The sequence below is a fragment of the Leptonychotes weddellii genome, chromosome 4 (assembly GCF_054177405.1).
Source record: "Leptonychotes weddellii isolate Sample4059 chromosome 4, ASM5417740v2, whole genome shotgun sequence".
NCBI lineage: Eukaryota > Metazoa > Chordata > Mammalia > Carnivora > Phocidae > Leptonychotes > Leptonychotes weddellii.
Genome location: NC_138372.1, coordinates 8161789 through 8189592, shown reverse-complemented (window position 1 = coordinate 8189592; position 27804 = coordinate 8161789). Strand labels below are relative to the sequence as shown.

The 27804-nt window shown below is 53.1% G+C and overlaps 1 protein-coding gene across 5 annotated transcripts; it reads right to left on the bottom strand.

Moving 5' to 3' along the window:
* Positions 1-6: 6 nt before the first annotated feature.
* On the bottom strand, positions 7-27804 carry MFN2 (mitofusin 2). Of its 5 annotated transcripts, none has more exons than XM_081817495.1 (20): positions 27557-27803; positions 26204-26345; positions 25724-25808; positions 21591-21769; positions 17798-17933; positions 13786-13948; positions 12992-13116; positions 12187-12295; positions 11975-12082; positions 10064-10217; positions 9777-9844; positions 9510-9631; positions 7448-7574; positions 6941-7045; positions 6585-6687; positions 5929-6149; positions 5135-5290; positions 3524-3720; positions 2546-2750; positions 7-1234 (listed from the first exon to the last, which is right to left on the bottom strand). In XM_081817495.1, exons 3-19 carry the CDS (start codon positions 25777-25779, stop codon positions 2585-2587), a joined length of 2295 nt encoding a protein of 764 aa, XP_081673621.1. In that variant the 5' UTR covers positions 25780-25808; positions 26204-26345; positions 27557-27803; the 3' UTR covers positions 7-1234; positions 2546-2584. The 5 variants fall into 5 exon arrangements, with proteins under 5 accessions (XP_081673621.1, XP_081673620.1, XP_081673623.1 ...); XM_081817494.1 differs by having other exon boundaries at positions 2546-2680; positions 27557-27800; XM_081817497.1 differs by lacking the exon at positions 25724-25808 and having other exon boundaries at positions 2546-2680; positions 27557-27798.

Sequence of the window (27804 nt, the reverse complement as noted above, 5' to 3'; positions counted from 1 at the left end):
CAGCCAGCTGCAGCCTCCCTGGCACAGGAGACTTAGTCCAGAGGACCGGTGGCCAAGGGCAGCCTGGGCCAAGGCAGGGGCGGGAGCGTTTCTTAAGGAACCTAATAGGGACGCAATCAAGCCTTGAGGAACCTAACAGGGATGCAATCAAGCTAAGAGCGTGGGCTCTCAGACCCTGTGAGCCCCTCACAGAGCAAGGTCAAACAGAAGGCCCTGTTCTCCGTGGACTCCACATTCTCCAGCCATCCTGGATGGGCCCCACCCCTCTTCCTCCGCCATCTTTCCTTCGGCTACATCCTTGAACGCTCTGGACCAAACCATCTCTGACCAACAATAAGACCAGACGACACGGGCTAAGGACTGAAACCAGAACGAGGGACCCAAAGAAGAGGAGGGAGGTCAAGGCCCTCCCTCATCGTGGAACCAGCTACCTGCTCTCTCCACACGGCCCCTCCCGCAGCCACTCTGACTCCAGCCACTTCTGCAACATCTTTCCCAACCCCAGGGCAACGAGGCCTGCCTCAGCCTACAACCCACGGCAAGCCCCACCCCTCCAAGACGTGTCTGAAATGCTCTGCCGAAGGAGCGGAGCACAAACGCTGAAGCGCCAAACCGACACACACACAGGCAACAGCCCTTCTGCGACGGACTTGGCCTTTCTGGAACTTGTTCTAATGCAACCTGGGAAGAAAACTCAACCCTCCCTAAGGCGGCCTTTCTCTGCAGGGGTGCTGGAGTGCTCGGCAGGCGGGTGTGCTCGCGTCAGTGTTAGTGTTGGCCGGAGAAGGGGGTCTGCCTGATACCCTTAAAGGCTCCAACCAGGCATTCGGCGGTGCGGGCAAATCCCAAGACTTTGTCAAGCACTCAAATGAGTCTCAATCAAGTGCACCCGACAAAGCAAAGACTCGACTCCTCGGTACCATGCCGTCCACAGTCATCATTTAAAAAGTCTCCTTTAAGGGTACGAGCCAGATCTTCCTGCAACAGCAGGCAAAGGGGGGAAAAAAAAAACTAGCGATTAGGGGCTCAAAATGGTATGAGACGGGGGTGCTTTCGCTCTCACGGTGGCGGCCACGGGCAGGAGCTGTGCGTGGCCCTGGTGGGAGGCCCACACGGCTGGCGGCACCGCCCTTCCCCACGCGGGCTCCGGCTCACGGCGGCCCACTATCTGCTGGGCTGCAGGTACTGGTGAGTGAACATGTTGAGCTCGCTGTCCAACCAACCGGCTTTATTCCTGCAGAGAAATGGTTCTTCTGTAGCACTCAGAGCTGATCACGGGCAATAGCGTGACAGGCCAAGCGCTGTTCTAAGGACGCTTAACATGTAGCTTCGTTTACTCCTCTGATCACCCCCACTCCACAGATAAGGAAAAGAGGCCCAGAGAGGTCACGTAACTTCCTACAGTCACACTGTCATGGTGGAGCCAAAAGTCGGGCTTTTCTGACCCTCAAGCCCTATGCTGGCTTCCCCTGACCACAGGCAAGTCCCCAAACTGTCCGGAACTCGGTTTTCCTGTCGGTGAGGGGTTGGGTTGCCGGATACACAGCCCTTACGGGTTCCCCCTGTCCCCACTGGTGACGAGCAGCAGACACACACTCCACCACACACGCCCCGCATGAGATGTCCCATGAGGCCTGAGCCAGGCTGGTGGGTGGGGAGGGCGCATCTGCACTGTCAGGGAGGGAAAGTCCACTTGTCACCAAGGGGGCTGGCAATGATGTCAGCGGCGGGGGCAGGAAGCACAGGGTCCCCGTGTGCAGATGTTATCTCAGGCTGAGCGGGCCAGGGACCTTTGCACAGCGCTTTTAGGTTCAGCTCTGTGGCTCTGTCATGAAATCCTGCTCCGTCTTACAGATGAAAACGAGACCTAAGAAAGCTCCATGACCTGTCCAAACACGAGTGCCTGGGCCAGAACCCAGGTCTCTGGCTCCTTAGAATCATCCTCTCCAGCGAAGCACGGACGGAAGCTCTGACTTTCAACAGGGACCCCACATGGATCTGGGTGCCAACGCGGGCCCTGCCAGCCACCTGGTGCCTACCCCGCTCTCCTTCGGGTAAAAATGCTGACCTGCCCCCTTCCCTGGGCTCAGAGAGAAATGGAATAAAGCGTGTGGCAGGTCTAGCCCAGAGTCCCCAGCACACAGTAGACAATGAAAGATAATCAGTGTGCAGAGTATCACAGACTGCTAGGACTATGCACACCTGGATTCTTCTACTCCTGGCCTGACCATCTCCTATGGGACCCCAGACAAGTTACTTAACTTCCTTTTACAAAAAGGAAATGGGTTACACGAGCCTGGAGGGATGCCGAGGGCTCAAGCGCCAGCCACGGGCCGCTAAGGAGAAGCAGACGCCTTGGTTCCTCCACCACCAGCACGGCCCCGACTGCAAGCGTCTGGATGCCGGGGACCTACGTCTCGAACCTCCAGCAGCAAGCCATCTAACCTCTCACACACAAGGGAGGTTCGTGTCCACGCCCAAGACACAGACGCACCCGCGCCGCACACCGGAGCCCACCACCACTGAGCACCCAGGCCGACCTCACCTGAGCAGCTTTGCTTTGCTCTGAAGTGAATCGAGAACTTCAATTTTCTTGTTCATGGTGGCAATTTCCTGCTCCAGGTTCTCCCGGGTGACATCGACTTGCTGGCACAGATGAGCAAAGGTCCCAGACAGCTCCCTGGGGGAGAGAGAGGCAGGGTGGACCAGACCACACAGCTGTTCTGCAGAACACCGTCGCTGGCTGAATCCTACCGAGCGCAGCGCAGCCCGTGCGTCAGCCGCTGGTAGCTCCAGCCAGCACGCCAGCCCAGCGTGGCACAATCCTGCCCGCCCCCCGCCGAGGCCGTGGACGTCACAGCCACCACCCACGCAGCATCACCCCAGGAGACAGCCGGGAGCACCCTGGCTTGGGCACAACGGGCCAGGATTCAGATCCCGGCCCTGCCGCTAATCACCCAGTGGCAGGGGAAAAGGGACGACTCCTCCAGTCTGTTTACCCGTTTGAATAAAGGAGAGGCCAATACAAACAACGTCTACTTCAAAGGGGTCACAGAGAAAATGAAAAATGAGGTGCGAAGTGCCTAGCAAGGGGCCCGCCACGCAGCGACGTAAGGCAGGCAGGCCAGTACTCCCGTCCACCAGCCAGGCCAAGCAATCCAGCCCCAGCTGCCCAAAGCTATGCCAGAGGACAGGCTTGTGGCTCAGCATCTCAAAGCTCTGCCTGTAAACCAAGCCAAGGCAACCTTTAATAAATGCTGCAAGTAATGTCCCTCATCTTCGCCTTCTCATATCCCCCCTCCTTAGGGGAACAGAGGCCTATGTGGTCCCAGCCCAGGACCTAAGGTGTCCCTGGAAAGACCCCTCTCCCCGTCCCTGGTTTCAAAGCCGGCACAGCACAGCTGAAGGCCAGTGGCAGATGATGCTCGGGACCCAGCCGTTTCCAGGCCAGGTCCAAAAGGGAAGCTAGAGGGAAGTCCTAAGCCACAGGGGCTGGCCCCTCGGCACGGACGAGGACACTCACTGCTGCACTTGGTGGCTGCAGTTGGAGCCCGTGTAGCTGATGACGAGCTGTAGCTTCTCGCTGGCATACTCTACAAACTGGCGCTTGAAGGCCCTCTCCTTGGCCTTGGTGGTCCATGTCAGACGCTCGTAGACATACAGGAGGCCATAGAGCCCAAAGGAGAGGGCGATGAGCCGCCAGCCCACCGCCTTCCACACCTGCAGAGACACAGTGATGAGCCGACGCAGACTCTCTGCCATCCCACTGCCCATCCTCTCGGCTGTCACTGCCAGACTTGCCCAAGGGCCCCAGTTCAGAAACAAGGGTAACTGAGTGTTGGCCACATGACATAACTCATGCAAAGGAGGTGAGGAGAAAGGGAAGGTGGTGTTAAGATGAGAAGCATAGACCCAGACACTCAGAATTCCTAAAACTGAACGTGGGCATGCTCTACGGTGACATTCCATTCCAATGGCCCTGACAAGTACAATTCTGCATTTCGTTCCTTGGTCGGTGGCTCCTGTTCGTCTGGTCTGTAATACTTTGGTTCAAGGCAGTGTGGTTATGGTCAAAGAGCACTGGACATGGAGCTAGAAATCAAGGCTTCAGTGCTGCCTGCCTGCCTGCCTGCCTGAAACGTGGGCAAGTTTCTTTACACCCATTCTTCCCAAAAGAGGCATAATGGCCTCCACCCAACTCACAGGGTTGTTTGGGTAAAATGGGGTATTTAAGAGGGTCTCATGACCATCAAGTATCAGCATCTGAGCTAATGACGCTCTGTCAGGTCACTGTCTATGAATAAAGCAGCACAGCACGCACCACCGACAGAGAGGGAAGGCAAGGGGCCTCAGATTTGTTCCCTCCGCAGCCCTCCAAGCCAAGTACAACTCCTGGCAGTTTTGTTACCTTCACATCTGCAACCCCGTATAGCTCAAAAGACCGTGACCGAGAAAGCGAGGCTGCATTGTCAGGAAAACTCAACGTGTTACCTATTCTGGCTGCATCGTATCTTGGGTCAGGACGTGGGGGGGGCACCCCAGTTATCAAGAAGGCAGCCTGTGATCTCAGGCCCTGGGGTGGAAAGGGGAAGGGCAAGAAAACCAGGAGATAGACAGACAAGGGTTCAAGGCCCAGTCTGGGCTCTTTGTCTTAAACCCCTGCAGGTTTTGCTCTCAGCTTCCTCACCTACAAAGGAGAAGCACCTGGCCACACCCACCTATCTAGAACCCAGCTTTGTCCATTTCTTAGGCCTCTTCTCTGCCCATCATGTAGTATGGGCCCCACTGGGGCCAAACATGGCCTTGAGATCAGAGTTCCAATCCTAACTCTATGTCTTTGGCAAGCCAACAAGACGTTCCTCCTCTGTAAGACAGGACTGGTGCTGTCTAAACCTCACGTTAGTGGAGCGAGACTTAAAGAAGTCAACGAATACACGATGAAGCTTAGGCTCAGGCTGTGCACAGCTCCCCATGCAACCACAGTGAACAGTCGCTGGTGGCCGTGAAACCACCGGCGTGCCCACCATGACACACTACTGGGCCAATGCAGGGACCCCCGCCAGGACTGTGCCCCTTGGCCCCCACCCGCCCACCCACCTGCCCCCAGCCTTCCCGGGCAGGGCTTGTCACTGACCACGCCTCCAACAACGAGAATGCCCATGGAGGTCCTGGACGTCAGGGAGGCCAGGCCGGTGACCATGGAAACCATGAGCTCTTCCTGGGTGAGGGAGCCCTGCGGCAGCGGGGGCATGCTGGGGTTGGCTGGCGTCAGAGGGATGGGGCGCTGCACCTGAAGAGAGACAACGAGAGGGCTAAGAAAAGTGTGGCAAGTCTCTCATTCAACAGAACTCTCAGTGAGCCTCCGGGCCCGGAGGCTGGGAACAGGATCACAGCGTGGCTCTGCAATTTCCAAAAGACAAAAAAAAAACCAAAAAACAAAAAACAAACAACAAATGAGCTTTGCATGCAGCCAGGAAGAATTCAGGCTTCGTAACAGACCTGCCAGCCCCAAGGGGAGCACTAGAGGACCCCACAAAATGTGAGCACTGGCCGTCCCACCAAGTGTGGGATGTGCACCAGGAACAATACACACAGTAATTCAAGTGGAAGAAAGGACGGGAGTGGTTTGAAATCTGAACTGTGAAATGGTGCCATATGGGCACACTTAAATCTTCTGTATTTAACAGACGCTTATTTTAATATAAGAAAAAAAACTCAGCTCACGTTTTAAATTTGACAATTATCAGTGCGTAGGGTAACATTCAACTGAATTGTGGCAAAAACCTGGAGCCGTGACGTGCCGTCTGGCTGGCAACAGACGCGCCACGGCAGTTACCGCAGGACAGCCCCGTCAGCCCGGCCCGGGTGTCTGCAGGCAGGGTGCAGAAGGGCCTCCGGAGAGGCCCGAGGGTCAGGGACGCTGCTTGCCTGGTCATTGTAGCCCATCAAGGCCCGGCGGCTATTCTTGGGGCCCAGGAACCTATTCACCAGCATGGTCCAGCCGAGGGAAAAATGGAACTCGATGTCCTCCTGAAAGTCAGCACACAGCTTGTCACAGTTCAGGTCATAGCTGAGGGAGAAGCACTGCCGAGGGACCAGCATGTCTATCTGACTCCGCACAGACGCAGGAAGGAGGGGTTTCAAACCATCTGTCAGGAGCAGAAATGAGAAGGGCCATCAGCTCGGCCCTGTGCTGCACACGGAGGCCGTGCCGCCACCGCCGAGGCTCCTGCTGACGGTTCGGCAGGAGTGGGCCCGTGGGGCCTGTGGGGCGGCACGTCCCTCTCCCAGAGAGGCAGGCCAGCACTCCCCACGGGTCTGTGGACCGAGGCGCCACACCTGCTGATGTTTATGCCAAGTGTGAATCTCAGGACAGACCAAACCCCAGCCTAGGACAGTCCCGTGGGGTCACCCAGGACGATTTCCGGAGTCTGTGTGTGGAGTGAACGCACAGCACACCCCAAGAACCTGAGGGTCTTGAGCTAACTCATCATCAAAGGTGACAGACAAGGAAAGGCCGTTGTTTCTGTGGACGGGCCTCCAAAACGGACCTCTGGCAGCGCAAAGACCCCCGCAGCACTGACCTATCATGTCCTGCTGCATGGTCTGCAGGGAGTTGGTGATGGCCGTGGAACAGCGGTCGGACATATTCCGACCCAGTCCTTCCTCTATATGGCGGTGCAGTTCCTGCAAGCGGAAGGGAGAGCTTAAGAGAAGCAGCACCATGGTCGGGAGCTCCTTCTGGGGACCAACCTGAGGCCGGTCAGCCCGCACCCGCAGGTGACCGCGGAGCACTGAGTGAAGTCTGGGTCCTGCCCCCCTGGCTGAGGGGCCTAGACACAGACCAGCAGGGGCTGAACCACTGTCCCGCATGGGCCATTCCACCCCGTAGCCAAAAGGGATGGGGGTGAGCGCAGAACACCTGCCACTGACAACTCACGTTCTTGTAGACCTTGAGGACCACTGGGGAAGGGTGGAAATCCATCTGGTACTCGTCCACCAGCACCGAGAGGCGTCTAATCTCTTCCGCCATCGCGGTGGACACCTGTGGGACGGGGCGCACCGTCAGGTACGGAGGGCGAGCCTGCTTCCGTCCTGCAGCATCAGGAGAGGCTAAGCAACTCTCACAGATTGCACCAGCTCCCCCGTGAGCCGGCAGTCTCCTCAGCTCACTTCCAGCGGGAAAGCTTCTGAGGGAGAAGGGATGTGACAGATGGGCGGGCAAATGCTCACCCGAAATGTGGAGGGGAGGCCCGGAGGATGGGGACTGGCCCAGGGAGCCCCAGGTGGTGGTGGGGGGGTACTGTGGGCTCGAGTCAGGGCCACATCTCCCTCCGGGAGGCTGAGAAACCGCCAGGATGAGGAAGTGTGCTCTTTCACCTTCCCGGCACCCCGGATGTGACTTGGAGTCCCGATCTCCCCGGGGTGCTTCCTCCCCACTCCTCACCTGCCTCTCCACCTCCTCTGTGATCTGCTTAATCCGCAGCTTGTAGTCCTGCGCCAGGAGCTCCAGCTGCTTGTCAATAAACCTCAGCCGCTCTTGCCGCTCTTCCCGCATTTCCAGGCAGTAAACCCTGAGAGAGCGCGCACTGGTTTCAAGAGCGGGTCCCCGCCCAACCCAGCAGAGGAGCGAGGGGACACCGGAAAGCCTGCGTGTGCCCCGGTGGTGGCCCCAGAGGTATCATGCACATGCCGAGACGCGCTCTCCCCCCTCCCAGCCGCCAGCCACGTACTCTTGGGACTTCCACCTCAGAAGGGGTGGTGGCAGGGCAGGGAGGGTGCTTTCAGGGGGCTTAGAAAAGCTTCTGCCCATTCACAGAGGAAAATAAAAAACTCAGTCTCACTAGTCATCGGGGCAATGAAATTAAAAAGAGGTTCTACTCTATGCAGGCAGAAGCCTGACAGAAATCAGCAAGTCTGAAGTGTTGGCAAAGCTCGGGGAGCGCCGAGTCCCAGCAACGCACTGCTGGTGGGACTGGGAGCACATTCAGCTGTTTGAGAGAGCAACAAAGGAAAACAGGGTAAAACTGAAAATGCACGCACCCCAAGATGGAACAGTTGTACCTCCGGGAGTTAATCCCAGACAGACTCTTACAAATGTACACAAGGGGACCGTAAACTGGTGTCCACCGCAGCAGGGTTTGCAACAGGAAAATAATGCAATCTAAAGGTCAACCCCCAGGAGGGGTGCCTGGCTGACTCAGTCAGTGGAGCATCCAACGCTTGAGCTAGGGGTTGTGCATTCGAGCCCCATGCTGGGTACAGAGATCACTTAAATAAACAAAAACTTAAAAAAATCCATGGGGAAAATGATGTATATTCCCAAGGGAATACCCAATGGCAGTTCATAGTCCCAAACTCCAACTCTATGTTATCCACAGGGTAGGGGGTAACACCAGTGCTGAGCAGAAACAAACACGAGGTGCGCTAACACGGACAGTCCCGATATGACGTCCCCGTATCTAAAGCAACATTACATATTCTTCAGGATCTATGTGAAAGTACTTTTTAAAGGATGACAGCTACACACCAAAGTCATGGTTGTGGTTGCCTCTGGGGAATGGGCAGGATGACAGCGGGGCAGGGGCTGAAGAATCAAAGAGCATGTAATGGTTTTTTTATTTCAACTTTTAAGATAACGTAAAGCAAATGCTGAAGGAATCAAGATGTTTTCATATTATTCTCTATATTTTCCTTATAAATGTCTACCAAAAAAGATTATTTTTAAAAAATATGGGACACCTGGGTGGCTCAGTCGTTAAGCATCTGCCTTCGGCTCAGGTCACGATCCCAGGGTCCTGGGATCGAGCCCCACATCGGGCTCCCTGCTCAGCGGGAAGCCTGCTTCTCCCTCTCCCACTCCCCCTGCTTGTGTTCCTGCTCTCGCTCGCTGTCAAATAAATAAATAAATAAATAAAATATTTTTTAAAAATTAAAATGAAAATTAAAAAATAAAATAAATAAAAAAATGTGTCCTGGGGTGCCCGGGTGGCTCAGTCAATTGAGCATCTGACTCCAGATTTCAGTTCAGGTGATGGTCTCCGGGTCCTGAGACTGAGCCCTGAGTCGGGCCCAGCACTCAGCCAGAAGTCTGCTTGAGGTTCTTTCTTTCTCTCCCTCTGCTCCCCCCCCACCTAAAATAAATAAATCTAAAACAAAAAAAGAAGAAAAGTATCCTGGGGGCGCCTGGCTGGCTCAGTCGGTGGAGCATGCCACTCCTATTCTCGGGGCTGTGAGTTCAAGTCCCACGTTGGGTGTAGAGCTTACTTAAAATAAAATCTTTAAAAACAAAAAAACGTGTCCTGCTTCAAGCTCTGAGAAATGCTGCAGTGCTCGGTGTGCTGCTAGGCCCAGGCCTCCAACACGGGCTTGTGGGAGACCACCGTACAGACCACAGAGGACAACCAGACCCCCGACGGCCGTCCCCCCCAGGCTACTCCACGTGGACCTAACTGGGCCTGGGGGCGGCCCCGACACTCGGCTCTGCCAGCACAGCTGCAGGCTCTCACCGCTGCTCCTGTGCCGCAATGTGCAGGGAGTCCATGATGAAACGAACCGCTTCGGCAATCTGCTTGGCCCGGACTGTGTGCTGCTCAAATTTGGTCTTCACCGCAGACTGGGAGATGCACTCCTGGAACCGATAAGAGGTGCTGAGGGGGCAGGGGCCACCAGGGCCCACGAGCCACGGGCCAGGCTCTGGCATTCACTGCCAGGGACACGGCTGGTGGGTGCTGGGGAGCCACAAAATAACCAGATACCGGAATCAAAGGGCTCACCTCAAATCGCCTCTCAAAATTCTGAAACTCAAACATCCGCACTTGAAAGCCTTCTGCAAGAGCGCCCCCTAGGAGAATTGCACCACGTGAGTTGGGAAATAACTGCACAGCAGAGGAAAATGGTGAAATCCCCCGAAGCCAATCCCACCGGGCACCGGGCTTAACACTCTCACTCATGGCTCTTCTTACCACCTCATTCTCAGAACGATCTCCTACCGGCTGACTTAGCACAAACCAACTGTCTCACGCATCAGGGAAAAGGAAGAAGGAAGTTTGTTCCAAGTCACCTCCTTCAGGCATGCCCTGGGCCTTCTGGATCCTGGCGTTGAGCACCTCCTTGGCAGACACAAAGAAGATGCGGTCTCCAGCCTGGCCTCGATCCACCACGCCCAGCTCATCCACCAGAAAGCTGGTACAACGTTCCATGTGCTGCCGCCGCACCTGAAGCCCAAGCATATGGGTGTGACCAGGTGGGGTGCCGGTGGGCCCCTCCTGATGGAGCCCACAGCCCCCAACTGCCTCTCTAAAGAACAGGTAATATAATACAGTCACATGGTTCAGTATCCCAAAGGTGCAAACACACACACACACACACACACACAGAACTCATCTCCCACCATCACTGTTCTCTAGCCACCAAGCTCCCCAAAACCAACAATATGGGGGTTTCTTGAGGTATAGGCCGCCACAGCTCTTTTATGCACATACAAGCAGAAATGCTTAAAGATGTAGGATGCCTGGGTGGCTCAGGTGGCTAAGCATCCAACTCTGGATTTCGGCTCAGGTCATGATCTCAGGGTCCTGGGATCAAGCCCCATGTCGGGCTCCGCATTCAGCATGGAGTCCGCTTGGGATTCTCCCTCTCCCTCTGCCCCTCCCCCCACTCGTGCTCTAAAATAAAATAAATTTTTTTACTTAAAATTAAAAAAAAATAAATGCTTAAGGGGTGCCTGGGTGGCTCAGTCGTTAAGCGTCTGCCTTCGGCTCAGGTCATGATCCCAGGGTCCTGGGATCGAGCCCCGCATCAGGCTCCCTGCTCCGCGGGAAGCCTGCTTCTCCTTCTCCCACTCCCCCCACTTGTGTTCCTGCTCTCGCTGTGTCTCTCTCTGTCAAATAAATAAATAAAATCTTTAAAAAAAAAAAAAAATTAATAAAAATAAAAAAATTTTTAAAAATAAATAAATAAATAAAATAAATGCTTAAACATGCCCCAAACTGCCTCTTATTAGAACCAGCACAGTGTCTCAATTTGGTGCCCCAGAAGGAAAGGAAGGCAGGAGCCAAGAAATAAATCTAAACCTGGTCTCTATCCTGCCAAGCCGAGTCCTCCCAGGGCCTTGTTTATAAAATGAGAGACCCAGGGGCGCCCGGGTGGCTCAGTCGGTTAGGCGTCCGCCTTGGGCTCAGGTCATGATCCCAGGGTCCTGGGACTGAGCCCCGCGTCGGGCTCCCTGCTCAGCAGGGAGTCTGCTCCTCCCTCTCCCCTGCAACTCCCTCTGTTGCTCCCCTTGCTCGTGCTGTCAAATAAATAAAATCTTTAAAAATAAATAAATAAATATAATAAAATGAGTGACCGGAAAATCCCTTCTAGCTCTGAAATCCTAGGAATCCTAGGGTTCTACTGCCAGGTGCTTTCCTCAATGTTAGCAGATTTCTTCCTTTCAACAACTCTGTTACATCCACGTCACAGGCGAGGAGCTTCCCAGTCACACTGCCCAGCGTCAGCCTGCCTGCTGCGCGCTTCGCCATCCCATGTTACCCATCTACTACTCCTTTCTCTTTCCTTTCCTTTCATGCAGAACAAGCAAAGAATTATGAATTGTCAGTGAGGATCAATTCTTCTCCGATCCTCCTTTAAGCTTCTTTCCTGAATGGCTTCCAAAAGCTGAGCCTATTCTAGAATGATTAATTCTTTATGAACTGAAGCGAGCACTAGCCTCAAACAAGGACGCGGCTGATGCGGTGGGGACGCTGTTCCGACCTGGACAGCAGCCTTCTGAAGAGTAGAGGGAGCGGGGCGGGGGCGTAGTGGACGGGGGAAGTGAAGAGAGTGCTCTCAGAGCCCTTGGAGGAACACTTGGGAAACCTCCGGTGATGAATTCTGTCACAGGCCTGATGTGGCCTGGGAGCCCACGAAGAGCCCCTGGGTAGACACACAGGGTGGCACTCCCCAGACTGACGAATAAAGAGCCACCAACCTCTTCCATGTACTCAGGCTCCGAAGCAGACGCGTCCCAGCGGTTGTTCAGGATGAAGATGTTTGGGCGGGACAGGCGCTCACTGACCTTGTGGAAGAACTGCTTCTCCTGATGGGGCAAAGACCTCAGTATAGGAGGGGCGGTGTCGGCCAAGCCCCCCTTCCCACCCAGCTGGGTTCTAGGGGTACAGGAAGAGGTGGAAGAGGGGCTACCGTCTGCATCAGTGTAGACTCCGAGTTGGCCACCAGCACAAACACATCGGCGTCCAGGCAGAACTTGTCGATCCAGCTGTCCAGCTCCGTGGTGACATCAATGCCAGGGCTAGAGGTGACAGAGGCAAACTATCATCAGGCACCCAGACCGGGGGCTCTGTTCTTCCTGCTTTACACGGACCCGAGGCAGCCAGGCAAGGGAGGAAGAAGTTACAGATCTGAGAGAAAGTGGGCCTGGCCTTTATCAGAGGGATGTTTACTTTTCACTTCATACGCTTCTTAATTGTCTGAAAATGTGTGTCTGTTCCATCCCTGTGTCACTTTCATAAAAACAACGATTTGTAATTTCACTTTGGGGATAACAATTAAGGTAAAATTTTACATGCATGTGAGTCCCATAAGCACCAAAGTACCGTACATACTTCCCAAGATAGTTATAACCTGTCCCCAAAGTGTTCCTTCAAGAACATTAAATACCACACAGACCCCACCACCGCCAGCCTCCACCCTTAACACATGCACCAACATTGGGTCGAGGCTGAGACCCTCCTTCACTTTTGGGCGTCCCCCCCATCCCTCTTTACAGACCATCACTGGGACCTCTCCAGGGCACTGACGCCAACGGATACAGTAACCAGCCCCTGGGAAATCCAGGAGACAGGAGGATTTGGCTGAGCCAGTTTGAAAGGCGGTCTACTTAAGGAGAGCAACGACAGGCCCCGGGGGAAACTGGCCTGGATGACGCCAAACCAGAAACCTGGAGACTGCCCAGTTTGGACCTCCGAAGGAGGCCCTTTCCTCTCACCTGTCCATCAGCACGAGGTCATCCTTCAGAAGCGGACACTTAGAGTTGGGCCACATCACACTCACCAGGCTGCCAGCATGCAGCTGCTCGTCCTGGTGAAGGGCATGGGCCAGCTGGTTCACAGTCTGACAGGGGAGGAGGGAAAGAAAGAGAGGTCAGGGCTGAGGAAGAGTCACCCGGCAGGAGGCTGCGGCGGCCCAACGCTGCAGTCTGCCCTGCGACCCCATCTTCTTTCTTTTCACACGAAAAGCCAAGAGCACGGAGTTGCAGTAAGAAACCACTGTTCTTCACTCCCCTTTTAAGCTTCTTTCTGGGAGGTTGTCCTAAAGCTGCGGTTATTCTGCACCGATGAGTTCTTTATGACCCAAAGCAGCATCTAGCCCCAAAGAGGACGCAAACGGTTCTCAGAAAAATAAACATGGACTAGCCGCTAGCTGTTGATTCAGAATCCCGGAGCCAGTGCGGGAATCGCTCTCAAGCAGCCGCTCAGGAAATGAGGCACAGGCTTGCTTCATGGCAGAGAGAGGCCGGCTGGCCTGCCTGGCATTCCACAAGGACCTGGAGCCTCCTGACTCTCGACCCTCCCCGAAGATCTGGCATCTCCTTGATGGCTCAGCTCCAACAGGGCTTCCCATCCACCCCTGCGGGGGCACTGCCCTCTCCTTTAAGGTGCTGTCAGTCTGCTCGCAAGGGACATCCCGGTTGGTCTAAGCTCCAAGGCCGCCAGCACGCCGAGGGCCGAAAGCCGAGCCCGCAGGCTCCAGCTGGAGTGGTCCCTGCCACAGCCCCCTCACCTTGACGCTGCGCTTCTCCTCCGAGCCCTCTGTGAGGAGGAAGGCCTCATGACCGTCTGTGCCCTCGACCCGCAGGAAGCAGTTGGTGGTGTGGCCGATCCCGGAGGGCAGAACCTTGTCCCAGAGCATGGCATTGATCACGGTGCTCTTGCCGTTGCTCGTCCTGTGAGGGGATACCGGCCATCAGGGAAGCTCCCCATACCTGCATTTCAGGCTCCCACTGTGAGGCTGCCGGCCCGGAAGCCCCAAGTCTCCTTCTCTGTGGGGGCGCTGGTACCCAGACAGGCAGAGCAGGCGCTCGGTGTTTATGAGAACAGATGGACAAATGCCTCTGGCCTGTGCCCGTGATGTGCTCCCAGCTCATCACAGCAAGCCTACCCACGAGCAGACACTTAACCGGCCCTTGGTACGCCCACCGCTGACCAGCATCACCACGGACACCACCTGTCTACCTCCGAGGGATAACGCCCTCTGCTTCTAGTGGAAACCAGGGGCTCCCCACCAGGGCGGTCTTCCTTAGTCTAAGTGACCTCAGCTGAATGACACCCATGTCCCTGGCTTTCCACAAAAAGGCCCATTTGCAGCTCTTCTCCCATCGTGCTCCTCCTCACACGCGAAGCCCCACCCTTCAGTCCCCCTGATAACTGTCACCACTGGGGAGATGACTAGAGCGTTCTTGCCCAGCACACCCCTTTCCTACATTCCGGTAAGGTGAGGGTCACATCTCTGAGATGAGGATGAAGAAATGCCAGCCCCTAGGAGTGGAGGGCCACACCTGAGGTTGGGGCCACCTTATCTTCTTAACTAGCATGGTGACCTGTAGTAAGTGCATGTGACTGATTTACTAACCCTCCCTGTGTATCTATAAACCTTACATTCCTTTCCAGAAAGAGAACAGAAAGCCCTGACACGTTACAGAACAGGAATTCGACCTCTGGCCAACGCTTGAACACTGAAAGCTGTAAACAGGCACAACCATATCTACTCAGAATCAGGAAATGTTAGAGGCCCCTACACCTTCTCACTGATGAACGACCCTCAGCCCTGCAAAATCCTCTTGGCTAGGGGCACCTGGGTGGCTCAGTTAGGCGAGGACTCTAGGTTTCGGCTCAGGACATGAGATCAAGCCCCGGGCCAGGCTCTGCCCTGGACGTGGGGCCTGCTTAAGATATTCTCTCTCTCCGCCCCTCCCCCTGCCCTCTCTCCCGCACGGGTCCTTAGGGGCAGGACTCGAGGCAGAGCACCTAGTCCTCAGATGCCCGCTGGGTGTACAGCACCCAACCTGTCCAGGTGCCTTTTCCCTGTATCAGATTTTAACCTTTTTAAAGGTACTGTGATAAAATAAGAAATGTATTTGACTTGTTTTTTTATCTCCAGTTCCTAGAACTGAGCTCCTAAAATCCTTGGAATTTCCTAAGTGATGGGAGTGTCTTTTGTCATTCACAGGAGCCCCTTTTGAGCACGTCTGTCTATGCTGATGAGGGGATCCAGGGTGGGGTCCCTAGACAGTCTCAAAATGGGCTGGTCACCAGAAAGACCAAATGATGAGAGGACTGGAACTTTCAGCCCCACCCACCTACTTCAGGGAAAAGAGGCTGTGGATTCAACTCCATAAAAAATCTTGAACAAGGAGGTTTGATGAGCGTCAGGGTTGATGAAGGCATCCACACACCTGGAGGGTGGTACTTCTGGACCTCACCCTGTGTACCTCTTCATCGGGTGGTTCTTCTGTATCTTTTATACCAAACCAGTAAACGTTAAGTCAATGTGTCCCCCGCTTTGTGAGCCGCTCTAGCAAATTAATCAAACTTGAGGCAGAGTCATGGGAAAGCCCGTTCTACCGCCAGTGGGGCAGAAACCCAGGTTTCCCAACATCATCTGAAATGAGGCCAGTCTTGTGGGACCGGGCCCTTAACCTACAGGATGTGATGCTCCCTCCAGGCAGACAGTGTCAGAGCTCGGTTCCACCTGAAGGATACCCAGGGTCTGCCGAGAACTGCAGAACTGCTCCAGAGTGCGGGGAAACACTCCAGACCTCTAGTAGCTACTAGACCTCCAAGTGTAACAAGGAGATCTGATGGCTAAAACCATAGGACTCTTGGAAGAAAACAGAGGAAAAGCCTCAGGACATTGGATTTGGCAAATTCTTGGACGTGACCCCAAAAGTACAGGCACAGAAGTATAAATAAAGGGGACTACATCAAAATGAAACACTCCTATCAAAGGACACAGTCAACAGAGTAAAAAGGCAACCCATGGAATGGGAGGAAATATTTACAAATGACACACCTGGTAAGAGTTAATATCTGGAATATATACAGAACTCCTACAACTCAACAAAAAAACCCACAAACAACCCAATCTAAAATGGGCAAAGGACTTGAACAGACACTTCTCCAAAGAAGACATACAAATGGCCAATAAGCACAAGAAAAGATGCTCAGCATCACTTAATTAGAGGGAAATGCAAACCAAGCCCCAATGAGATCCCACCTTACACCCATCGGGACGCCTATTATCAAAGAAAGAGAAAACAAGTGTTAAGAGGATATGGAGAGGGCGCCTGGGTGGCTCAGATGGTTAAGCGTCTGCCTTCGGCTCAGGTCATGATCTCAGGGTCCTGGGATTGAGCCCCGCATCGGGTTCCCTGCTCAGTGCAGAGCCTGCTTCTCCCTCTCCCTCTGCCACTCCCTCTGCTGGTGCTCTTCTATCTCTCTGTCAAATAAATAAATAAAATCTTTAAAAAAAAAAAAGAGGATATGGAGAAGGGGCGCCTGGGTGGCTCAGTCGTTAAGCGTCTGCCTTCGGCTCAGGTCATGATCCCAGTGTCCTGGGATCAAGCCCCGCATCGGGCTCCCTGCTCGGCCGGGAGCCTCCTTCTCCCTCTCCCACTCTCCCACTCTCCCTGCTTGTGTTCCCTCTCTCGCTGTGTCCCTCTCTGTCAAAAAATAAATAAAAGCTTTAAAAAAAAAAAAAAAAAAGAGGATATGGAGAAACTACAACCGTTGTGCACTCCCGGGAGGGATGTAAAATGGTTCAGTCGCTAGAGACAACATGGTGGCTCCTCAAAAAGTTACAAATAGGGGTGCCTGGGTGGCTCAGTCATTAAGCGTCTGCCTTCGGCTCAGGTCATGATCTCAGGGTCCTGGGATCGAGCCCTACATCGGGCTCCCTGCTCCGCGGGAAGCCTGCTTCTCCCTCTCCCACTCCCCCTGCTTGTGTTCCCTCTCTCACTGTGTCTCTCTCTGTCAAGTAAATAAATAAAATCTTTAAAAAAAAAAAAAGCTACAAATAGAATTACCATATGATCTAGGAAATCTACTGTGCATATACCTAGAAGAACCGGAAGTAAGGTCTCAAACAGATATTTGTACACCCATGTTCATGTAGCATGATTCGCAACAGCCAAAAAGTAAAAGCAACCCAAGTGTTCATTACGGATGAATGGATAACCAAGACACAGTCTATATGCACAATGGAATATCATTCAGCCTTAAAAAGGAAGGACATCCTGAGGCATGCCACAACAGAGATGAACCTTGAAGACATGATGCTAAGTGGAAGAAGTCAGTCATAAAAGGACAAATACCGTATGATTCCACTTACTTGAGGTGCCTAGAAGAATCAAACTCACAGAGACAGAAAGCAGAATGGTGACTGCCAGAGGCCAAGAAGGAGTTGGGGGATTGGGGAAAACAGGGAGTTAGTGTTTAATGGGGACAGAGTTCAGTTTTGCAAAACAAAGAAGTTCTAGAGATGGATGCTGGCGATGGTCACACTACAATGTGAATGTACTAAACGCTACAGGACTGTACACTTAACAGTGATTATGACCATGAACTTTCCCGTTATGTGTATTTTACCACAGATAAGAACTGAAAAAGGAGGAGAAGAGCCATGCGCTCTGAAGCATGCCGGCTGCTTCCCACCTAGGGTGCTCAGATGGGAAGACCACACGAGTGCCCCCCTCCCTCCTGGCCAGAAAGAAGGTGTGAGGGCTTCACAGACTCACCGGCCAAAAAAAGCCACTTTCATGTGCCGCCGGGCCAGCACCTCGCTGATGCCCCTCACTTTGGACAGGTAGCCTTTGACATCCAGAACCTGCTCTTCTGTTGTAACCGGGTCCAGTTCTGCGTTCCTGTGAGTGTCTGGAGGTGGAGATTGAAAGCGAGTCACCGCATGGCCAAGGCAGGTCCACAGTCACAAGTCTGCGGGGGACAGAGTCCACCGCCGTGGTTTTGTGTCATCGCCTGCCAGAGGCTGGATCCCACCGTGGCGCTGCAGCCTAGCAGTTCAGAACAAGGCTTGGAAGCAAGGCTGCCTGGGTTCCAGTGCAAGGGAAGTGCTGCTTCTCCCTTCTTCCCAGCTTTGTGACCTCAGGCAAATGAACCTTCCAGAGTGTCAGTCCCCTGACTCTTAAAACAAAGAAAACAGCAGTGCCTACCTCCTACGACTGCTGCAAGGATCAAATGAACAAAATACAGGGGCGCCTGGGTGGCTCCATCAGTTAAGCGTCTGCCTTCGGCTTGGGTCGTGATCCCACGGTCCTGGGATTGAGCCCAGCATCGGGCTCCTTGCTCAGCAGGGAGCTTGCTCAGGCCTCTCTCCCTCTGCCACTTCCCTGCTCATTCTTGCACTCTCTTTCTAATAAAAAAGAACAAACTACAGAAACCAAACACTCGAATGTCACTGCGATCACCTCTACGTGTTTCACTTAACAAACACAGTTTTCACTACCTACCAGGCACTGTTCTGATCGCCTTCCATACACGGTCTCACTCAGTCCTTGTCATTTCCCTGCCACACACTTAGTAAATGGCAGAACCAGGACTGGGACCCCATGGACCTTCAGAAGGCCCTTCCTGATCCGCCCCGCTACTGCTCCGGCCGAGCGTCTTGCCAGCCCCACCTCACAAGGCACTTCACCACGTCCCCACCCTTGCCTCGCTGCCTCCTCATTTCTCTGGGCTTTGCTCCGTGCACCCCAGCCCCTCCGTGCATGGATACACTGCCTTGGGGGACTCTGGCTCCCTCCCACTTAGCCTTGAGCCTAGCATGGACTGCACAGCCCCCAGAAGCCTTCCCCGACTCCCCCCAACTGGAGTTGGGTCACTTGTTTGTGCTCACAAAGCACCCTTACTTCTCCAACCTTAGCACTCACCTCACCATGGTGTAACTGTCTAGCTAACCCGCATCATCTCCCATGTGAGAGCCAAACTGTCTGGTCCCAGCACTCGGCAGGCGCACAGTGTTTGCTAAGCCAGCAGGTACTGGGATCACCTCACTGCTTTTTTCCCAGTGGCCTTGACAGGCAGACAGACAACAAATGATGGGAGCAACGGAGCAAGATCCTGCCCCATCCCATCTAGTACTTGCGCCAGGAAGGCCAGCCCGAGTACATGGGTGACTGGCCCCTCGACACAGGCTGGCTACAACGGACTGAGTGTTTATGCCCTCGCCGTGTGACGGTCATGACGCATTTGCAGCTCTCATGACTGGGCTAAGCGTCAGTATCAGAGACCCAGACAGCTAACTCCTTCTGCCATGCGGCTACCAGGGATGTTCCAGACAAAAGACAGTAGTCCAGGAAGCTTGCCCTCGCTGGACACTGAATCCACTGGTGCCCTGATTTTGGACTTTCCAGCCTCCAGAACTGCGACAAATCAGTTTCTGTTGTTTATAAGCTACCTAGTGTGTGATATTTCTGTCATGGCAGCCCAGGCAGACTGGGATACTTGTGAACCACTGGGCTGACAACATGATGCCATGAAGGGAAGTGACCAAACCAACACGGCCTCCCAGGTCCACTGGTCACCCCAGCCTCAGACCCATCATCATTCCTCCCTCATAAGGGCACATGGGTGTTGCCTCTGGAACGTACCTGGAAGTTGGGCTCTCAGGCGTGTGGCCACATTTAAGAGAAAACAGCCAGGGACGCCTGGGTGGCTCAGTCGGTTAAGCGTCTGCCTTCGGCTCAGGTCATGATCCCGGGGTCCTGGGATCGAGCCCCGCTTCGGGGTCCCTGCTCAGTGAGGAGCCTGCTTCTCCCTCTCTCTCTGCCCCTTCCCCCCCTTATGTTCTATCTCAAATAGATCAATAAAATATTTTATAAAAGTAAATAAGTAAATAAAAGATAAAAGAAACAGCCAGTGGACTGATGAGTCTTTAGAGTCCAGTCCCAAGGCGGTCAGCACACCCTCCCCTATGGCCAGGGCGGCCCCAAACACGTCTCAGGAGCACTCCAGCTCTTCCCCCTCCAGCCCACCAACAGGAGAGGCCTCAAACACCCATTCCTAATGCCAGCACATAAACACCGTCACTAAGCACGTGTCCATCCACAGCACCACCACGGTTAGCCTGGGCTCTGGGAGGAGTGGCCGGTCCGCCCCCTCTCTGCATGCACAGTGCCAGGCGCACCTGAGCTACTGCCAAATAAATGGGTAATGAACTGGAATAATTTCAACTGCCAAGCTTGTAACTTTAGAATTCAGATTTTTAAATTAACAAATACGCAGGGAATGCCTTCTGCATCAAGCACCACGCTAGGGGTAGGCATAGTGAGTCCGTTCTCAGCCTCTGTTTGCTCAGCCTGCCCTGATGAAACACCACACACTGGGCAGCTCACACAAACAGAAATGTACTGCTCCCAGTTCTGTGGCTGCAAGTCTCAGACCAGGGTGCTAGCCTAGGAGGGTGACGCTCGGCTCCCAGGTCACAGACTTCTCACTGTATCCTCATGTGGCAAAAGGGGGCTAGGGCGTTCTGTGGGGTCTCTTTTATAAGGGCACCAATCTCATTCATGAGCACTCCCCCCTCACGACCTAATCACCTCCCAACCCCATCACATTGGGTCTTAGGATTCCAACATGTGATTTTTGGGGGGACACACACATTCAGACCGCAGTACTGGAAATAGTCCCTTTTTATAAAGGGAGCCTTAAGAAGCAGCCTGTCAGTAAACCAACCAACCAGAAGCCAAGCCTCTCTAGTGGAAAGCAGAAGGTGAAGTATGTCCCTGGGGCATTTCCACTGAACATTGAAGAGTTTTGCAGACCAGAATTTAAAAAGCCCTGGTCTCGCTTGAGCACCTCTTTCACAAACAAGGAAACCAAGGGCAGGGAAGACTCAGCTCCTCGGTCTTTGCTGACAATCCCAGACACAGGAGCCAATGTGTGCCTTCTAGAGGGGGAGCCTGAGAAAGTCAGAGGCTGGGGTTGGCCATTGACTGAGTGGGGCCCTGGGAACCCTTCCACCTCTGCTGATCGAGCAGGGACGAGAGGCTGGGCTCAAATTAGTCACTAGTGAAAAGGTGCCAGTGACGCAAGTTTCCTATCCATAACCCACTGACTATAAATATCAGAGAAAGAACACCCTGGTCAGGGACAACCAAAACCCACACAGGGCCTGGTATAAATGGCAACCAGAACCAGGCCAAAGAAAGCACCTGGGCTCAGGAGTCAAAGACACCTAGTAAAGCCCTGCTGTTGTCACTGAAAGGTATTGAGCAATTCGCAAAACCTCAATCTGCTTGTCTTCTACACACGGGTAGGATTCACTGACCCCTCATGATTCAACGACACAGAATACGCAGAATTCCTAAATGATAGGTCCCTTGTTTTCCTGGCCCCATCTCCCTGGAGCCCAATACCACATGATTCCAAGCGCAGAACACTGCTGAAGGTGACAATCTCTCTGGGCATGAGCTCCCCAAAAGCCAGGCTTTACCTTCCCACCCTCAAATCCTCCCACCTAAATGTGGAAGCTGATAAAGGAGTAGGCCCAGCTGAGCAGGCTGCCCGTCTTACCTTCAAGGAAGGTAGCACTCTCCTGGATGTAGGCCCCCAGTTGCTCAAAAATGCCATTGATCTTCTTCTTGGCAGTGACAAAGTGCTTGAGCGGGGAAGCATTCACCTCAGCCATGTGTCTCTTGTCCTTCTTGACTGTGATGATGGAGTTGCACCGAGAGAAAAGCAGGGACATCGCGCTGCAAGAGAAGACAAGGTGAGTAACCTAGGAAGGCCCAGCTCGGACATTCTGCTAGGGCCGTGGCAGGGCACACTGGGTGGTCTGGGGCTAGCTCTGGGGGCCATCAAGAACACAGGCCCTCCAGGACTAGATCAGGGATGGCAACATAAGAGCCAGTGTCCTCAAGAGGATGAAGGGACCGCTGAGGACATGTGGGCAGTTTCCCTGTGACATGGTGTGGGCACTCAGCTGGAGCCAGGACCCTGAGCTGAAGCCTTGGGCTGGCTGATCCTCACCTACTGACCAGTGGCAGGCTCTGCCCGCCCCACCTCAGACAGTCAGGCAGGAATCATGAAGGGACACACGATAAGCCATCCTCTCAGCCTTAGGCAGAAAAGTGTGACAGAAATCTCACTTCTTTCCTACACATCACCCACCTGAGAAAAAGCACTGAATTCAAAGCAGTGAAAGCAAAGTGATGCTCAAGGTCCATGACCCCTACCAGGCCTCCCTGGCCACCCTGCCGTCCAGGTCACAATGCCCTAATTCTTAACAGATTTTTTTTGTTTTTATTTTTGGTGGTGGTCGGGAGTGGAAAGGGATGATGTTCAAATGACAGGTTTACTTCTACTGTTTACTCAGAAACATTTATTGATCTCTTTCATCATAAATATGTGCACTATAGAAAGTGCAGAAACCGGGGGCGCCTGGGTGGCTCAGATGGTTAACCATCTGCCTTCGGCTCAGGTCATGATCCCAGGGTCCTGGGATCGAGCCCCACGTCGGGCTCCTGGCTCAGCGAGGAGCCTGCTTCTCCCTCTCCCTCTGCCTCTCTCCCTGCTCATGCTTTCTCTCTCTCTCTCTCTGTATCTCTGTGTCTCAAATGAATAAAATCTTAAAAAAAAAAATGCAGAAACCGAAGGAAAAATCCATAACCCCATCATTCTGTGATAAGCACTATGAACACCTGTTTCGCAGCAGTCTTTTTGGGTAGGTAGCTCTCTCGTTCTCGATCATACACACATTTTTATAGCCTATATTTGTTCAAGTAGCAATAATATGTTAGGGGCTGTGAAGCTTAACTCCAAAGTCCTCGAGATCTTTGGTCAAAGCCCAAAGAGGCAGACAGACTAGAGAAGGTGGATGTGGCTGGGAATCTCTGGTCACACTGCTCCTGAGTTCCCACCATGAACAGAGCTACATCCCCAGCAGAGCCCTCGGAGCCTCGATGTCAAAGGACAAAGGCCCCTCCAAGGATAAGGAGGAGTGTGCACGGCTGAGTGTGCCTGGTTCTACGGCTCCAACACCCAGCAAATTCTTGTGGGCCACCCCCTCCCCCATCACAGCACCATCAGCTCTCTGCCCGAGATGGCACCCGGCACTCACTGCCTCTAGGAAATGAGGAGGCTCATGGGTGAACACACATGAGAAACTTCCCAAGGGTGCCAAAGGGTACTGAACAAGTCCCTGAGAAGCAGAAAGACCATCTAGAGAACGTGCACAACAACTGAAAACTGGCCCTTAAGATCTAATCATCCCAAAGAGTGGGCAGACAGACAGACACACAGGGAAGTATCGAACCACACGTTTCACCTAAACCTACAAATTACTCTGTTACCGATTTCTAGGGAGACAGGAGAGACAAGTAACTGTATGTCCATTTCTACCTCCCTCCTCAGTAAACCGCCACACTGTGAGATTTTCTTAGCGTGGAGGTCGAGCGTCAGGGCCTTCTGAGGCAAAAGAACTCTGAGAAGGCAAACTGGGAAGGAAACACCACTGGCTCCTCCAGAGCATTAGAGTGCGCCGAAATCAGGCTTGGCGTGGCCCAGCAGGTAAGACTCTCAGAGAAACGCGATGAGTGCAAAAAGAGGAAAGCATCAAAAGGAGAAGAGAAGGGGTCCAGGATGGGGCATGATACAGCCGGTAGATGAGATTCTGGAATCAGGCAGAGCTGGGTTCAAATCGTACCCTTTCTGGGCCACATAAACTTGGGCAGGTTACTTTACCCCACAGCTTTGAATTCTTCATGTGTATGACAAGTGTGATGCCACACAGACTGAGAAGACCCAAGAGGACACGGTACAAACTTAAAAGGTAGCTTTATGTGTTATACAGCAACGACAAAATAAACTCCACCAACAAGATCGCACGCAAAGCCCCACCCTTCAGTCCCCCTGATAACTGTCACCACCGGGGAGATGACTAGAGCGTTCTTGCCCAGCACACCCCTTTCCTACATTCCGGTGAGGTGAACACCCAGCCTTCGAGGAAGGGCGGAGACAACTCCACCAACACACCCAGGGCTCTACCACTGCCATGTGGAATCCAGTAAACATGTCTATTCAGGGCTGAGGATCAGCGGTGCCCAGCCCCAGAAGTGACTTGCTTGCAGGAGAAAGTTCCCTGAGATCGGGGGGGTCTAGAAGCATGTGCTTTTGAGTTCTGGTTCATTGTATGCAAGCCCAAAGGATATGAAACCAAAAGTGTTAGTGTTCAGTAAGTGTAAGATTCAAAGGCAGGCATGTTACTCAAAGCTTAGTGGTTCGAAGTTGTAAGATCTGCTCAGAGTTGAGCCAGTCCAGGAGCTGACCTGCTCTTACCGGGATTCCCCGGCCTGCAGCAGCATGCCCCAACCCTTTCTCAGGGATCCTACCTCCAACCCATCCAAACCGTCTGATTTCTCTGGCTCGGTGAACTACCAAGCTGAGGTTCTGTGTTTGTGTTGCTGCTTCACCCATTTGGCACATTCCTATTGTCCTTCTAGACCCAACTCTAGTGTCACCCCTCCCCCCGTGAAGCCTTCCTTGGCATCTCCAAGGAGGACATGCAACCTTACCAGACTTTTGGTTTTTTAATCACACTGTCTCTTCATCTAGTCAATGAGCTTGCAGAAAGACAGTCTGGTAAGAGTCGTGACCTATTTCCATTTTCTACTTTTCTCCTCCATGACTTAAGAAACATGGATGAGTTAGTGAAGGCCCCTTAATGGGAGTGTCTTCTTACCCTTCCATCCCTGGAATACCCAAATCTATTTTTTTCTTAAAAAGCAGCTTCTGGCAAATCATCTGTTTCTTCATGTTTGGAGCTCAGGGAACCAAGACAGTTGAACAAACCTTTCATATTCCAGGATTTGATCCTTCAAAGAGCAAGCTGGACATACATATGTGCACCGATGGACCAAAGTTGCAGAATACACACACACAAGCCAAGACAGGGCCCCCCACTATCTTGGGGCTTTGCCTACTGGCTTCCTACCCTCACCGGGTGGTAGGAATCAGCTGGGTTCCTGTGCCTCCTCTGGGAAACCCTGATAATCCCTACTTCACTGCAGGGCTCCCCGCAAGCATGTGGGGCCAGGCACAGCTGGGTTACATTAGTTCTAATCTCAGCTGGACATTATGTGGCATGCTTCAAGCTGTTGTGACAGCCACAAAGTGCTCTTCAAGTCAGGCTTTCAGATAGTTTATGGAAGCGTTTCCCAAAGTGCGGTCCACAAAAATGTAGTACACCCAATGCTCCAGGTAAAAAGGGTTCCAGAGTAGAAAAAATTTATAAAACACTATATACCATGCTCTGCCTCCATCAGAGCACATAACCAAAGCAAAGACTTTGGAAAGTTACTAGCTTAACTGTATTTAATGCAGCATTTCACAAATGTATCTAAAGAAACTCTTCTTCCATGTAACAGTTTTTAAAATCCTGAGGAACATACTTTGGGGAAAGCCTCATTCATCCTGGTACTCTCCCTCTCTCCCACCCCAAAAAAGTGCTAGGGGCACAGTATTAACAGGTATTAACCTAAGACCAGAACCAAACCCAATTCTAAACTGAAAAAAAAAGCTTGGCCTCAACCTAGGCTATTGGTTGAGGAGTATGAGGCGTCTTCCATGTGGGAACAGCAGTAGCAAAATTCACTGCATGGTGTGTTTGGATCCCAAGCACAGTCCCTGAATCCACACCACCTCCTTACCCAGTTTTATGCACAGCAACTCCTAGCAGGGAAAATAAAATAGGTCCACGGATCATCTGCTGGCACAACTGGAACAGAGGAGAAGCTGAGAAATTGAAACAAAAGAGTATACAGGATAAAGGGAGCAGAGGAGACTCTCAGAAGAGCTGTGATAAGGAGCCAGTCTCTGCTGAGCAGAGAGGGGTAGGGAGGAGCCAGCATAGCAAAGAACAAGGGAGACAGAGACTAATTCTTCAGGGAGCCCAAAGATTCCAGCCACTTTCTGAACGGTCAACCTTTAAACAGGCTCTCTCCACCACCAGTGAAATCCTCCATGGAAGTAGAAAGGACATACAGTTTTTTTTTCAACACAGATTGGAAAACTCCAGCTCTGTGCAATGACGACCCCATCCAAGACACGTGCCACTGGATAGCCAGCAGGGTACACCCCTTTTCATTCAACCCAGATCCAGGGTGCCAGCTGTCACAGCCACCACTTACTTTTTGGATGGTGAGAGACCTTCACAGGTTGGGCATCATGGGCATGGCTGGAGTCAAAAAGACGAAAAGAATCTGAGTTCTCCTCTGTCCTGTTCCTCAGATTGAGGTTGGCTACTGACTGTGTTGACTCCACCGATTCCAACTTTTTGGAAAGGAAAAGGAACATGTCAACAAGCAGCAAATTTAAAAAAAAAAAAAAAAAAAGGGTGCACAAAACACGTTTAATGGGTTTAAAGCCAAACAAACTCATCCCTAAGGGAAGCTTAGTCATTGCCCGCACTAGGCGATGGTATATGAGGGAAGTGCCCTGGAGAAAAACACAGGTGGGGACAATCCTGGGTATGCACAAACATGTGGTCAGCCATGTGCTGGTGAGGCGCAGGAGCTTGCTAAAGGCACGTCCAGAGAGGTGAGAGGAGAGGAGGTAACAGAACAGGACAAAGACTGGGCTTGAGGACTGTGGAACTCAGGACTAGAGATGGGAGGGTAGGCGTGAGGAAGAGAAGTAGAACTTACTGAAAGGCTATGTGTGCTAGATGCTGTAAAATATCTCACTTAATTTTCAGTTCTATGGAGCAAACAGAAGCTTGGAACACTTAAAAGATTTATGGACTGCTAGTTAAGTGGCCAAGCTAGAAACTGAGATACCACCTCCCTTTGACTCCAAAGCCCACTTGTTTTTAACTTCGCGGAGCTGCCTTACTCCACCCTTGCAGGTGGAAAGAGTGATAATCAGAGGCCTTTCTGGGAGGAGAAAAGAAAAAGAAATGAACAGGGCAATGAAGGATCACAAACAGAGGATGGGCAGTTTTGGCTTCATGTATCCAAATAGCTAATTATCCGGCACCTTCTGTGTGCCTCCTGCGTGTTGCTAGGCGCTAAAGTTAGGGATGGGTAAAACAGTACCTGCTCTCAAGGGGCTTACCTTCAGGTGAGAAGTCAAACAAGAAATAGGTGACAGCACAGGAGTGCAGTTAAGTGCCCAAAGTGGGAGAAGGCTGGGGGCTATAGTGGTGAACTTGGGCACTTACATGCTGAGTAAATGCTGGCATATACAGAAGACTGGATACGAAATAGAGAAAGGCCTGGGGTGGAAAGTGGCAGCGAAGGATGGGAAGGCGGGGGAGACGAGAAACCTCAGGGAACCCCACCCCCAGTCCCGACACCCGCGTCCCGCCCCCTGCTCGCAGGGCCGCGGAGGGCCCCGCAGCGAGGCCGGGGCGTGGGACCCCCGCCTGCCCGGATCCAGAGCCCCCGGGGTTCCAGCGTCCCACCGGTCCCCGCCGGGCTACTCAGGATTCGCAGGGCTGGGCCGGGCCGGTCCCCACCCCTCTGGCGCACTCGCCCTCTCACCTTCACCTTCCCGGCCTCGCGGCGGCCATCATATCCCCAACGTCACCAGACGGCGCCACCCCGAGAGGGGCGGGAGGAGGAGGGAGGACGCTCACGTCACCAGCCGCCGCACGTTCACCGCCCTGGCCCTGGTCAGTCGGTGGACTCCGAGCTCAGGCGGTTGGACCCTATCACTCCTTACGGGCGTGGGTCTGCCGGCTCAGCGCCCGGAGAGGCGTCTCAAGCGGGCTCGTTCACCGCCTGGGCGT